The sequence below is a fragment of the Halichoerus grypus genome, chromosome 13 (assembly GCF_964656455.1).
Source record: "Halichoerus grypus chromosome 13, mHalGry1.hap1.1, whole genome shotgun sequence".
Classification (NCBI taxonomy): domain Eukaryota; kingdom Metazoa; phylum Chordata; class Mammalia; order Carnivora; family Phocidae; genus Halichoerus; species Halichoerus grypus.
This window is the reverse complement of record NC_135724.1, coordinates 78,859,304-78,872,506: the sequence shown is the minus strand read 5'-3', so window position 1 is coordinate 78,872,506 and position 13,203 is coordinate 78,859,304. Positions and strand designations below refer to the sequence as shown.

The window sequence follows — 13,203 nt, the reverse complement described above, 5'->3', positions numbered from 1 at the left end:
ACCACATCCCGCAGAGTTATTTTTTTTTTTTTTTTTTAAGATTTTATTTATTTGTCAGCGAGAGAGTGAGCACAAGCAGGGGGGAGAGGCAGAGGCAGGCTTCCCGCGGAGCCTGGAACCTGATGTGGGACTCGATCCCAGGACCCTGGGATCATGACCTGAGCCAAAGGCAGACGCTTAACCACTGAGCCCCCCAGGCGCCCCCTGCAGAGTTATTTCTTACGGTGAAGAAGGGACTGGCTCTTGTTTCAGCTCATTCTTTTGTTCCCTGAGCATGAATTCTCTGAGAACTTCTGGTGAGTTGTTAACTGCTCCGGGTGACATCCTAGTTTCACGTGGCCAGCCGAGTCTAGACACACTCGTGGAATGTGTAACATCCTCCCACTGAGTTACGAAAGCAGCAGAGGCAGTCACAAGCCCCGAGCAATCTCACTGTTTTCCGTGGGTCAGCAGAGTGTGGCGCCCCGGCGAAGAGCTCCATTGCGGGCAGTGCGCCCACAGAGGTTGTTCAAGGAACACTGTACTGCTCCTCTTTGGTCCTCCCTGTTCGCTTACGCCGCATAAAGATGCCCAGTCATCTTTTGCCTTCTCTGTGTTCCCGGCACTGCCAGGCTAGGCTCCTCTCTCCTCCTTCCCTTTTTCCACAACTCCGATTTCCCCCAGGGTCACTACTTCCACTCAGCGGGAGAAGAGTGGACAGTGGTGAGGGATGAGAGTTCGGTTTCCTGGATGGACTGCTGGAGGATCCTCAGAGGAAAAGAGGAAGGCCATTGCTCAGCCTCCTTCCATGAGAATTACAGGGCTGTTCATCCCCCTCCTTCCAGGCAGCCTTTCTGTCACACACCCCCACGCCTCACGAGCTGCAGGTGCTCAGTCCCTCCGCTCGGCGCCACGGCCTTGGCAGCAAGCAACTTCAGGAGCTCCCTGCATAAAGCAGGGTGTGTTACAGCGCTCCAAAGGGCAGTCTTTTACGGGCTCCCGACACCGAGGTGGCCTCCCTCCCCAGGACTCTCCCACCGGTCCCACAACAGGCTGCACTTTTCATTTACTCCAGTTCTGAAGTGCCATGCTTGTATTTCAAACAAAAAAAAGATGTTTACATTCCATTGTTCTCTTTGGTAGTTGTCAAAAATAGAAATATCTGCCTGGAGGCCGTTTTTGGCCTCAGAGATCACAATAAGGTGCTTGTTTTTCTTTTTTTTAAAGATGTACAAACCCATTCAAAAGCGTTACAATCTGATTTTTTTAAGACCATGAGAGAATGATGCAGAGTTTAATCATTAGTATACTCTTTCAGTTTAAATCGGAATTGATCTAGAGAATTTATGTTTTATGAATTGTTCAGTGTTCTAAAATCTCTGGTTACTTACATGTGCAAGACACTTTATAATTTTGCATTGTAGTGATTAAACCCGTGCCTTCCCCTCTTGTTCATCTGTCACTTATGTTCATCCTAAGTAGACCAGCAGCCTACGCAGACACATTCAGGCTTTGCCCTGGTGCCTTGAGCCAGGCAAGCTGCCCACAGCCCCTGACCTTGCCTCAGCCTGGTTCCTCCCCTGGGCCTCCAGCCCCACTCCCTGCCTGTCTCTGTCTCTCTCTCATACACGCACACACGCACGTACAATCACACAACTCAGGAGTACTACATATTATGCACAAAAGCCTTTTTTGAGGAAAGATAACAGCTTGAAGTTGTGAACATGAACTCTCCCCGAGCGAGGAGGAGGATGACTTTCTCATTAATCTGCGTGTGCTTTCTTTTGTGGCTCATTGGGGACTTCCTAAAGTATTTCGTACTGAGTGAGTTTTTGGGAGGTGTCCTTAGGAAAATTGTCTTCTGTGTAGCAGGGGGAAGGTTGAATTATATTTCTGGGTCAAAATGAAAACTGTAAGCAGAAAACTCTCAGGTGTGATTCTCTGTTAACGTGTTATTAATGGACATATTGGTTCAAGTAAGATTTATGCCTGAGACAGTGGTTGCCATAGACACAGCCTTTTTCCCTGAGTGTGTGACCAAATGGGTTGTTGCCCCTTCATACACAAGTGAAGTGACTCCCTCTGCCTTGGCTTTTTTGTTACCATGTGGAATATGGTTTTAATTGCTCACAAAGGTAAATGTCAGGATTGCCCATTGAAGGTATTTTGGGATAATATAAAAACCACTTTCTTAAGATACAATGATGTAATTAAAATGTAGCCAGTCTTAATTAAAATAGTTTTGAGACTAGATTTTTTTTACAAAGATGAAATACAGGGTTGCTTATTATGACAGTGTTTAAGCAGAAGCCAACTTTATGACTTAAAAAATGGAGAAAGAATTTTACTTGAGGGCTTTAAGTGCAAAGCTGGATGCCGAACAAGATTTCATTCCCTGTCTTGGAAGGGAAAGTTTAAAACACAGCCACATGGGTGCTTGTGGAAGGCCACACCTGTGTATTCACACCATATTTCCTACCATGCCACAAACAGGCTGCTAGCAAGCTTCTCTCATATCCCGTTCCCCCCCTGGGCTCTGTGGGTCAGTGTCCTAAAACCAGAACCCAGGCCAGGTGGCAGCATGCTCGCTAAGAACTGTTGCTCAGTCCCATCTTCAGTGTGTCTCTGTCTCTTGACCTCATAACACATACTACTCAGGGCGGAAGCCTAATATTTTGAAGGTGCAGAGAACCAGCCCCATATGCTGCACATCACAGTGCCAAGAAGAAGAAGCCTGAGTGAAGCCCAAGTCTCAGTTCCTGCAGTTTTCCTCACCTAAGAAGTCAGAGTCACCAGTCACGAGTGGAAAGAGGCCTGCTCTAAAGAAAGGCGTGAATCTCTTGTGTCTCTGATAGCAGGAGAGGCCTGTGGTGTGGCATCGAGGGGCCCAGGCTCGGGGGCTGGACAGTCGGGTTTGTGCTCGGCTCTCTCTCACCAGCTGCGGGACCTTGGACACATTCTCTGCTTCTCCAGGCCTCAGTTTCCCCTTTTGAAAAATGGGAACAAAGCTCTCCATCAGTGCTCCTGAAGCCTCAGCTCTCGACTGTCATCTAGGGGGCCCTTAGGATGCCAGGTGGGCTGGAGGAAAGGACGAGGACAGGCAGAGCCATGCACTTTGTCTTCTTAGGGCTCATTAAGCAAGCATAGAAAGTGCTGGCTGTACTCCTAGCCTTTTATCACAAGCAGAGTCATGGCAGCTTCATGAGAAAGTGCGTAAGTGATCAAGTACAAGAGTGGACCTCAGTGTTTTCTCTTTATCCAAAGTAAAGCTTTTTGATTCCCCAGCAGTTGAGATGCATTTGAATAGAAGGAATTGAGAGATGTCCGTCGGTTTTAACCAACATGTGGGTGTCGAGATAGAGGCTCCAGTTCTAATTTTAAGGACTTTTTTTCAGTCCTGTGTTTTTAAGTTCTGTGGCCTCTGTGTGGAAATCCTTGCTTCTCTCTCAAGAAATGAGAAAGATGAAGCACATGAGAACCAAATGACCCACTGGAAGAGGTATGAGTGTTGTCATAGACTGGCTGGCTGGCTGGCTGTGGCTTCCCCTGGCTAGTCCACGTTCCATACCTGGAGACTGTTTGTAGCAGATTGAATGAACTTTCAGGAAAGGATGGGGACCCTGCTTCTGTTGGCGTGGCATCCGCAGTGGGCTGGCGGCAGCCTCAGTCCCTTCCCTGGGGGAATATAAATGGAGCGCCTTCTGGCCCCTGAGTACTCTCCATCTCTGCAGGACTTTTGCTGTCTTTGAATAACCTCTTCAATATTCTTGCAGCTATATCCCCTGCTCAGAGAGGATACACGTAGCTGTTACTGAAATGGCAGCGTTATTCCCCAAAGTAAGTCGCTTCCTGCTTACTTGGTACAGATTCTTTTAAATGAACTGAAAGAAATTTTTTCAGGACCCTTGATATTATATTAACCTTTTTTTTAGCACAGGTTTTAAATATGCAGTCAAAGAGGACACGGAAATCACTTGACAAATACATGACAAAATACATGAATATCGGTGGGGTTTTTTTGTTGTTTTTTAAAGATTTATTTATTCGAGAGAGAGAGAGTGCATACGCATGTGCGTGAGAGTGGGGGAGGAGCGGCAAAGGGAGAGAATCTCAAGCAGACTCCCCACTGAGTGAGGAGCCTGACTCGAGGCTCCATCTCAGGACCCATCAGATCATGACCTGAGCTGAAACCAAAAGTCAGACGCCTAACCGACTGAACCATCCAGGCACCCCTGTGAATATTGGTTTTAATAAGACAAGAATGTGTGAGCCCAGTGCTAAAAGGCAAAGCATTAATAGAATAAAATTGTATCTGGAATATTTCACCCGAGTGGGTTACTACTGTTTTTCAAAAACTACCTCAGAATAGGATATCCTACTAAAATGACACTGTGTACACTTTGACCTTTGACCGAGCACTTGGGCATCTGTCACGATGTGGGCCGCACAGCTTGCCGTGTCCCGAGCACCCCCACTGAGAAAGGGCACGACGAAACTGCCGTGCACTGTGGAACAGCTTGAGCTGTCCTCACAAGAACGCTTGTCCCTGCTCTTGGGTGTCCACCGCACAGCTCACGCAGACAACTCTGTTCTTCTGTTCAGAAACCCAAGTCTGACACGGTGAGGACTTCCCTGCGCTTGCTGACATCCAGTGCCTACCGACTCCAGTCAGAGTGCAAGAAGACCCTCCCCGGGGACCCTGGCCCGCCCACAGACATCCAGCTGGTCACGCAGCAGGTCATCCAGTGCGCGTACGACATCGCCAAGGCCGCCAAGCAGCTGGTCACCATCACCACCAAAGAGAACAACAACTGAACAGCTCAGTGCCGGCCCTTGCATTTTCTAGGCTTTTTAAAGTCCACTTTCAAATTGAGATGTGGAATTCTGCCACTTTTTACAGAAACAAACATTTAATGAAAGTTTAAAACTTTTTTTAAAAAACTCAGTATTATTTTTGCATGTTTTCTAACAAATTTTCGACTATTAATTTAACCCACTTGCCTTATTTTGTGCCTGTTTGCCAGTTTCCTCTCTGATGTTCTGTTGTGCTGTTGAGTTGATGGTCATAGTCATCCAAATGCATAGTTTCATTGTTTCAAGTTTGTTAGAACTTTTCCATCCCTTTGAAACTGCCTGTTTAGGGTTAAAATTATAAATGAGATTTTTAGTGAAACATTTTCTGGAGAGAGTTGGGTTTAAAAAAAAAAAAAAATCCACCTCATCTGTTCCCTAGCAAGCATTGTGCAATAAGCGTATTCTCCAGCCCTAGTGCAAAAATCTCTAAAGTTTGGGGTGTCTCCAAACATGGATGGATGTAGAGAAAGGACTTTGCCCCTCTCTAAAAGTAGTATGACTATCTCTCTTGGAAGGAAACAATGAACTGCTTCATTGCTTTTAACTGTTTTATCTTGTTAGGTGTTCTTTTATTTGATGTTTCGGTCTGGATCCTCTGTGTCTTTTACCATCATCCTGAGGTCTCCGTGGTGCCAGATAAGCACTCATCCCCCACGTCACGTGTCATTTGGCCCTGTCCAGGTAGGAGCGCGGCCACATTATCACGCATGGCTCAGTGCTCCACCTTCCTGTGGAAACCAGATGTGTCATTCCAAATGTGCGGCAAAGAGGAGTCAGATCCCACAAGCCCTAACTAATTCTGTGCCACCCCATTCAGATATCACTGCCATAAACCGTGGGAAGAGAAATCACCTACTCCCTGACGTAATGTATCTCTCTCCCAGAACTCGGTTTCTCTAACCATTTAAAGCTTCCTCACACGGCCTGTTTGGCACATCTCATCACCTTTAAGGACTTCTTATAAGGTAAGGCTTATACAGTCATCTGGGTATGATTTCTCCTCCATTACCTCGCTGGTACTTAAAAATTAGAGCTCATCTTTCACGAATTCCTCAGAGAGTACTCTAGCTGACTGCCAGCTGTCCCGAAACTACAAAAGTACAGGTTTAAGTTCTGGAACATACTGACATTGGTTTTTAAACTACTAAAAAGACCTTTCTTGCTCTGAATGCTAAAGCCTATCCCTGTCCCTGCTTCTTGCGCAGTTTTGTGGACTGGAGGGGCCAGGCCGCACCGATGGAGATGAATGACGTGGGCCAGGTACAGAGCAGGGCCAGAGGACCGTGGGGGAGAAGTGGCACCCCCAGCAGGGACAGCAGCTCCCCGGTTCCGCCCAGGCTGCCTTGTGGAGAAGAGGGCCTGGGGTTGGCAGAGCTTTGTTGTTGGTTTTTTTTAAGAGACACAAAAAATATGGATATTTTTTGTGCCATTTCTCTGTTTATAAACGGCGACAAAACATTGTCACAGCACATGTGTGGGTGAGCTCTGGCCTCCAGGCTGCAGCCCACAGTCTCTGCCCGGGGCTCCTGTCAGCCGCAGTAGGAAGGCCACACCTGCTTTACTTCTGAGCCTTACCTGTACCCTGGCCACCCCTACCCTGTGTCAAGTTGCTTTCAGTCCTCATCTCACCCGTATATTCTGTCCCATAGTGCTCATTCATACACGTGAGGAAGTCAAAGTAATCACAGTTGCCTAAATATGTGCTAAATAAGCCTGTATTTTCACAGAACTGTTTGACTCACAAACATCTTTATAGCTTGACCGGATGCTGTTGTGAAGGAAGCACCGTGATGGTGTTTGGTTTACTAAGTCCTGGTGTGTGGATGCTTTTGCCGGATTTTGCTACACTGACTAGTGTGGGGAAAGGGTCCACATCTCCAAAAGACTCATCCACTTGTCTGCACAATCCTAAGTGCCATGTTCCTGTTGGATGCTGAGGGGATGCCTTCTACCTTAAGTTCAAGCACCATCTGATAACTTTGTCTGCATGCTGCACATCCTTAGCTGTCTCTCCTTCTCTTTCTTGCAAACACCTGCCCTCGTGTTGGGCCCATGTGGGGGCCTCAGGAAAGGCCCAGTGGCCGTCTTGAGTTGGTGCCTCGGCCTCCCAGGGAGGACAGGCTTCTAAATGAATTGTCTGCGGGGGGTGCAGCAGCGTCCTCTCTGGAACACTCAAGGACGAGTGATGGAGGACCTTGTCTCTGTGCCCCTAGAGAAAGTCAAGGAGTGTGGGGACCAGAGAGCACTTCCAATTGTAAGAGCACCACAGACGTTTGCTCTGAGAACCCACAGTGCCAACACTCCAGAGAGAAGTTCTGGATGGAGTGGGATGCCTCCCTCTACTGCCCTGCACATTTCCTCCACCTTTTCCGAGACCCGGTCCCGTTGGCAAGCGGCACCTTGTCTGGACGGCCGTTCACCACCTTTTGCACATGTGTTCCATAGCCTTGCACTAATGCCCACGTTCTCTAAAGTCATTTTTTACTCTTAGTTCTCCAATCTCCCCCCATCCCCGCGCCACAAGCTGATAGGACGGAGGTGCACTTTATGAAACTGGCACTTGCCGAAGGAGACTGCTCTGCCCCGAAGCTCCTTTAGCTGAAGTCCTCCTCTGCCTCGGAACGCAAATAGTTCTTATTTGCCAAAGAACAGGGAATCGGGCCCAAAGATCAAATACGGCATTTCATACCATTGGAACCACAGACGCACACCTTGGGAGCTGTTCTCCCATTCCTCCAGTGACTGAAGCTGCAGAACCAAGAGCGAGACGAGCACGTGTCTGTCCACAGCGGCTGTGAGCTCTCCAATCCTAGATTGCTCCTCCTCTCCCTGTCCCCGTGAAAGGCACCCTTGTTTTTATGAAAGAAGATGCTGCATAGGAAAAACGAAATGCCTTTCGTTCAAATGTGTTCTATCCATGTCGCCCATTATTCTGTATCTCTTGTGTCTCTTGTACATTCTACCCCTGTAATTACCGTACAACCCTGTAAGCATTGTAAAATTGTTTTGGAATTTGTGCCTGCTAGTTATGCAATAAACAGACTCTATGGTGTCTTTGTGGTAATTCTGTTTCCTGGCAATTAGGTGATGTTACCAGATTCTCTGTCAAAGTTTCAAGAACGTTCTCCTCCCGTCAGGTAATCTTTAATGAGACAGTAGTGAATGTAGTGAATGTCTCCACCCTGGCGTCTCTTGTCCGTTTACAGGAATGATGACCTTTTTCCTCCTGCTTATTAGCAGGTAGCGCTCTCAAAAGAAATTACACATCACTCCACTCCATTCTCCATTCCATTGATCTTACGATGTGTTCACTCCTAAAGTTTAATTTTTCAAATTCAGCGACAGCCAGCCAGGCCCGGTACCCTCACCTCCTCTACCAGGTGAGGGGGTCGTGGGGTTAGATTAGTCTCTTAAGGCCACCAGTCTTCTAACTCTCAGAGCCAGGCCCATTGTGCAGGTTCCCACAGGGACGGTGGGGTATACCTGGGTTCATCGGGGCCACCCTCAGTCCCCAACAGTTGTTCTCTAGGGGGGTGACTTGGAGCTCTTCTCTCAGACAGAAGAAGGAGCAGGGCCTGGCCATCGCAGGTGCCTTCCCAAGCAACAAGGCTGGGGGACGTGGAGCGTCCTCCCCGTGTGAGCCAGCTTGTCTGAGGCCCCAGACGCATCAGCTCACACCCGGAGGTTCTTCCTAGGCGAGGGCTTCTCGCGGGCGCCAGCATCGCAGCCCCGGGAGGGCTCGCTGGAACACAGCCTCCCGCTCTGACCACAGCCAGGCTCCCGGAGTCCGCGGCCCCCACTCTGCTGTAGGCCATTGCACCCCCCACCATGCACCTCCTGGCCGTCTGCTTTTCAACATGTTTTTATAATTATCATTACAGCTAACTTGTATCAACTGTTGACTCTGCTAGGCGCTGTGCTGGGGTCTGTACCAGTATTAACTCCTACAGTCCGGTGTCCCTGTGCAGCAGGCGCGGCTCCACGGCGGGGAGGAGGAAGTTCATTCCCCGGGCACTTAACGCTGAGGAGGGGCATGTGAGTTATCAGTAGGCCAGTTTGTCTTCCTCTTAATTGGCCCAGTTGGGTTTTCCCGCCCCTGGCAGTCCAGGACTGCGGAGTCTCAGACAATGTGGCCCTTTGGAGGTGAAACCAGGGGGTGACCATGTTCCCCCAGGGTCTGGATCAGACATCAGAGGGGGGCCCGTGCATGATGTGAGACTATGTGGGTAAATGGGGCACAGTCAGTTTGTGACCCTTAAGACAGGCCCCCCAAGCAGGGCTGTCTCACCCTTGAGCCCCGGGCACCGGGACCCCTCCAGCGTTTGCCAAATGACTCCTAGGAAGACTGTCCGCTGGCTCCCAAGGACCATGAGCAGCGCTCTCTCACCCGTGGGGCTGCATAGGGGTGGCCTCACCACAGGGCAGCTTGGCAACCACCCAAGGGTGACCCGCTGCCCAGCAGGCTGGCATGCAGGAGTGTCGGGGAGCCGGGCCCTCTGGCCCACAAATGCCAGGCAGAGGACACTGTGGTCCATGCCTCTGCCAGCCGGCCACCCCACCAAAAGCCAGGGCCACACGAGGTGGGATGGACTCCCTCACTGCTTTACGGGGGCATGGTCAGCTCACTACAGAGTAGGTCCCCGGGGAGGGCTGCTGGGGCTAAGGAGAGGCATGTGCGAACCTTGCTCCTTCCCACCTCACCACCACCTTCCCTCCCGCCCAGGCTCTTGCCACACAGCTTCCTGACTGCACTCCCTTCCCAGACCCCAGAGATGGGAACATCTCTGCCACATTTCCCCCAAATGCAGCTTCTCTCCAAGGACCCACCTCTCCAAAATCCCTCTTCTCACCCCTTCTAGCACCTCCTCTCTTTTGGGACTCCCCTTTCCCTTCTCTTCCCTCCCAGCACCCCCTCCCCCACTCTTGTAGCGGGGACCTCTGTGTCCTGCCCTCCCCCTCGGCCAGCTCTGCACCCATCCCCCTCAGTACCCCACCCCCAGCCATAGCCTTTTGTTGGGGCTGAGTCCTGCAAGCCTCATCTGGCTCATGGGCCTGGAACTCTTTATGGACAGGGAAGATTTGAAGTCTAACTTGGACCCCCACTCTGACCCCGGATCTAAGGTTGGCCCGAGTCTCCCCTTGCACCACACTTGCTATCTGCTTCCCTCTTCCAGCCCTCCCCTTCCCATGCCCTGGCCCTTTCCACCCTTCCCCACTGCACCCCCTGCTATTCCTTTCTGAATGGAGGGGCTAAGTGAGTACTAGCACATGCTGTGTGCAGCCACCGCGCTGGGTACCATTTCATAAAGTAGGAACTGAAACTACCCCGTTTTGCAGATGAGGAAACTGAGGCTCAGACCTCAAAGCCCAGTTGGTGGTGGTACAGGAAGTTAGAGGACGGGGCCTGTGCTTTTAATCACGGGGCTCTTCTGGCACAGTGGGCCATCCGAGGAAGGTGGCTGGAAGGACGGGCAGGTGGCAGAGGTTCTGGAAGCAGAAGAGGATGAAGGCCAGCCATGAGCTTCGCAGAGGTAAGGTGGGAGGGAGACGAGGAGCAGGCTCAGTGGCCCTGCTCTCCTACCATTTCTCCTGTCTGGGAGTGGCAGAGCGGGAAGGCCAATGCTTCTGTCTGTGTGGTCCCCTGCCCGCCTGGGCAGGCTTAGAGGAATGGGGTCTGGGTGGCCGCATGTGTGTTTAGTCTTTCCACTCCTTACTTTTGCCACAAATATTTCCAATCTTTTCTGTCTGTTTCAAATTGAGATTCTTGGTAACTTCTGCTCCAGTAAGACTGATCTGTGAGTGGAGGACGTTGCCCATTTCACCAGTTTCAGTGACTCAGGGACCTCACAGATTCCACGTGGCATGGTGACACCCCGTCAGCCCTTCTGGAAGGAGTAGCCCTGGGCCTGCCGCTAGAAGCAAGAGGGCTCCAGGGCCCAGCACAGGGTGGAGGGGTGTCCACTCATCCCCAGTATAGGGGGAGAGCTCCCCACGGAGGGTGGAAGCCGGAATCTGACCTGCTTCTGCCAGTTAAAACAAGATGAAATCCTACCCAAGTCCAACGACAGAGACAAGGGCATAGGCAGGTTGTTTCCCTGGGCAGGGAGGCCCCCTCTTTGCAGGAAAACAGGTCCATTTGGGCTTTGCGCTTTCTGTATTTACCTTACCACATCCACACATATCGCCATTCTCCACATTTCGCAGATGAAGAACTGGGCTCAGAGAGGGGTCACCTGGGCTCTACATGGTAGAGGTGGAGCCTCAGAAAGGGAACCCGCGAGTTTGGGCCACACCCTCCCCTCTTCACTCTTACACTTCTCTTTGCCACGGCCTCCCATGTGAACTCTAAATTCAGAAATAGGTCTGTCATGTCAGCATAGAATTCTACAGTGACCACCTGTGTAGCCACAACCCAGGCAAGAAAGAGAACACTGCCTTTCCCCCAGGAGTCCCCATGGGCCCCTCCTTCCCCTAGACTTCAGTGCTCACTGCTTCCTAGCTCTTGGTTCCATGCCCTGTGTGTGCCGAGACCTAAGGAAGAGCTTTGTTTTGTCTGGTTTTTGAATGTGTAAGTGAACCCTACTGATGTATTCTCTTCTTTCCCTCAACATTGTGAGTCAACTAGGTCAACGTGCATGACTCTGCTTAGATTTTCCATGTTGTGTAGCATTCATGCAATATATACACACGATTTATTTATCTAGTATTTTATTGATGGATGTTATTTTTAGTTGTTGGCTCTTAAAAAAACTGCTCTGAAAGGTGTGTCTTTTGGTCCGTGTAGGACTGTACTTCTGTAGGGGATATACACAGACCTGGGTGTGGGGCCTCCTGGGTCGTAGAGAGCGTGCATCTCCAAACCTGTAACATTGTTTTTATTCCTTTTTCCAAAGTGTTGTACCAGCAGAATATGAGATTTCCCATTGTTCTGCATCTTCATGAACAGTGGTATAAAAGCTGTGTTAATTTTGTCAATCCAGGGGTGCCTGGCTGGCTCAGTCAGCAGAATGTGACTCTTGATCTAAGAGTTGTGAGTTTGAGCCCATGTTGGGTGTAGAAATTACTTAAAAATAAAACTTTAAAAATTTTTTTGTCAATCCAATGGGTTTGTGGTGGTATCTCAGTTTCAATATGCATCCCTCTGATTATAATATGGTTGTGTGCTTTTCCGTGTTTATTAGCCATTTAGATTTCCTCTTGTGAAGTGCCTGTTGGAGTGTTTACCCATTTTTCCATTAGGTTCTATCTTTTATTAGTATTATTCTTCATAGGAGTTTTAAAAATGTTTGAACACTAGTCCTTTGTTGACTGTGTTAAAACATCCTTTAACATTCTGTAGCGTGTCTTTTCCTTCTTAGGTGACTTTTGAAATAAGCTTTTTTTTTTTTAATTTATATTTTTAGAGAGAGCGTGTGAGTGCAGGAGGAGGGGCAAAGGGGGAGGGAGAGGAAGAGGGAAAAAGTCCCAAGGAGACTCTGCCCTGAGCAAAGAGCCTGACTCGGGGCTCCATCTCATGACCCAGGAGATCATGACCTGAGCCGAAACTAAGAGTCAGATGCTCAACTGACTGAGCCTAGGCACCCCTGAAATAAGCTTTTTTTTTCTTTCTAAGATTTTATTTATGTGTTTGACACAGAGAGAGACAACAAGAGAGGGAGCACACGCAGGGGGAGTGGGAGAGGGAGAAGCAGGCTTCCCACTGAGCAGGGAGCCTGATGTGGGGCTCGATCCCAGGACCCTGGGATCATGACCTGAGCCGAAGACAGACGCTTAACGATTGAGCCACCCAGGTGCCCTGAAATAAGCTTTTTAAATGTAGTCACATTTATCAACCTTTACCTCATGGTTCATGTTCCTGTGTCTTAAGAAACCTCCCCTCCACTAGACCATTATGTTTTATTTTGAAATAATCATAGATTCACAAAATAGTTGCAAAAATAGTAGAGGTCCCCTGTGCCCTTTGCTCAATTTCCCCCAATGATAACTTCTAACAAACTGTACTACAATATCAAGATGAGGACGCTGATTTTGGCACAACCACAGACCTTATTCAGATGTCACGACTTTATATGCGTGTGTGTGTGTAGTTCTGTGCTGTCGTATCCACATGTAGGTTCCCGTTCCTGTCACACCACAGTGAAGACAGACCTCCCACATCACCACAGACGTCTCTCTTACGCTGCCCCTTGAGAGTCACACCCTGTGCCCTGGCAACCATGAATCTGTTCTCCAGCTCTGCAATTTTGTCCTTTCAAGAATGTTATACAAATGGAATCATACAGCACGTGACCTTTTGACACTGCCTTTTTCGTAATACCCCTCCAACTTGTTCAGTGACCAGGGGCCTCGATAGGGGCCCCAGAGGCCATC

At 49.4% G+C, this 13,203-nt stretch overlaps 1 protein-coding gene across 13 annotated transcripts in view; it reads left to right on the top strand.

Moving 5' to 3' along the window:
• The window catches only part of GIT2 (GIT ArfGAP 2), a 48,655-nt gene extending 40,770 nt beyond the window's left edge, over nt 1-7,885 (top strand). For all 13 annotated transcript variants that reach the window (XM_078060875.1, XM_036085949.2, XM_036085944.2 and 10 more), the window contains 2 exons: nt 3,753-3,816; nt 4,582-7,885. In XM_078060875.1, coding sequence (XP_077917001.1) covers nt 3,753-3,816; nt 4,582-4,794 — 277 coding nt within the window. In that variant the 3' untranslated portion in view covers nt 4,795-7,885. The remainder of the gene's footprint in view (nt 1-3,752; nt 3,817-4,581) is intronic.
• The last annotated feature ends 5,318 nt before the right edge of the window (nt 7,886-13,203 follow it).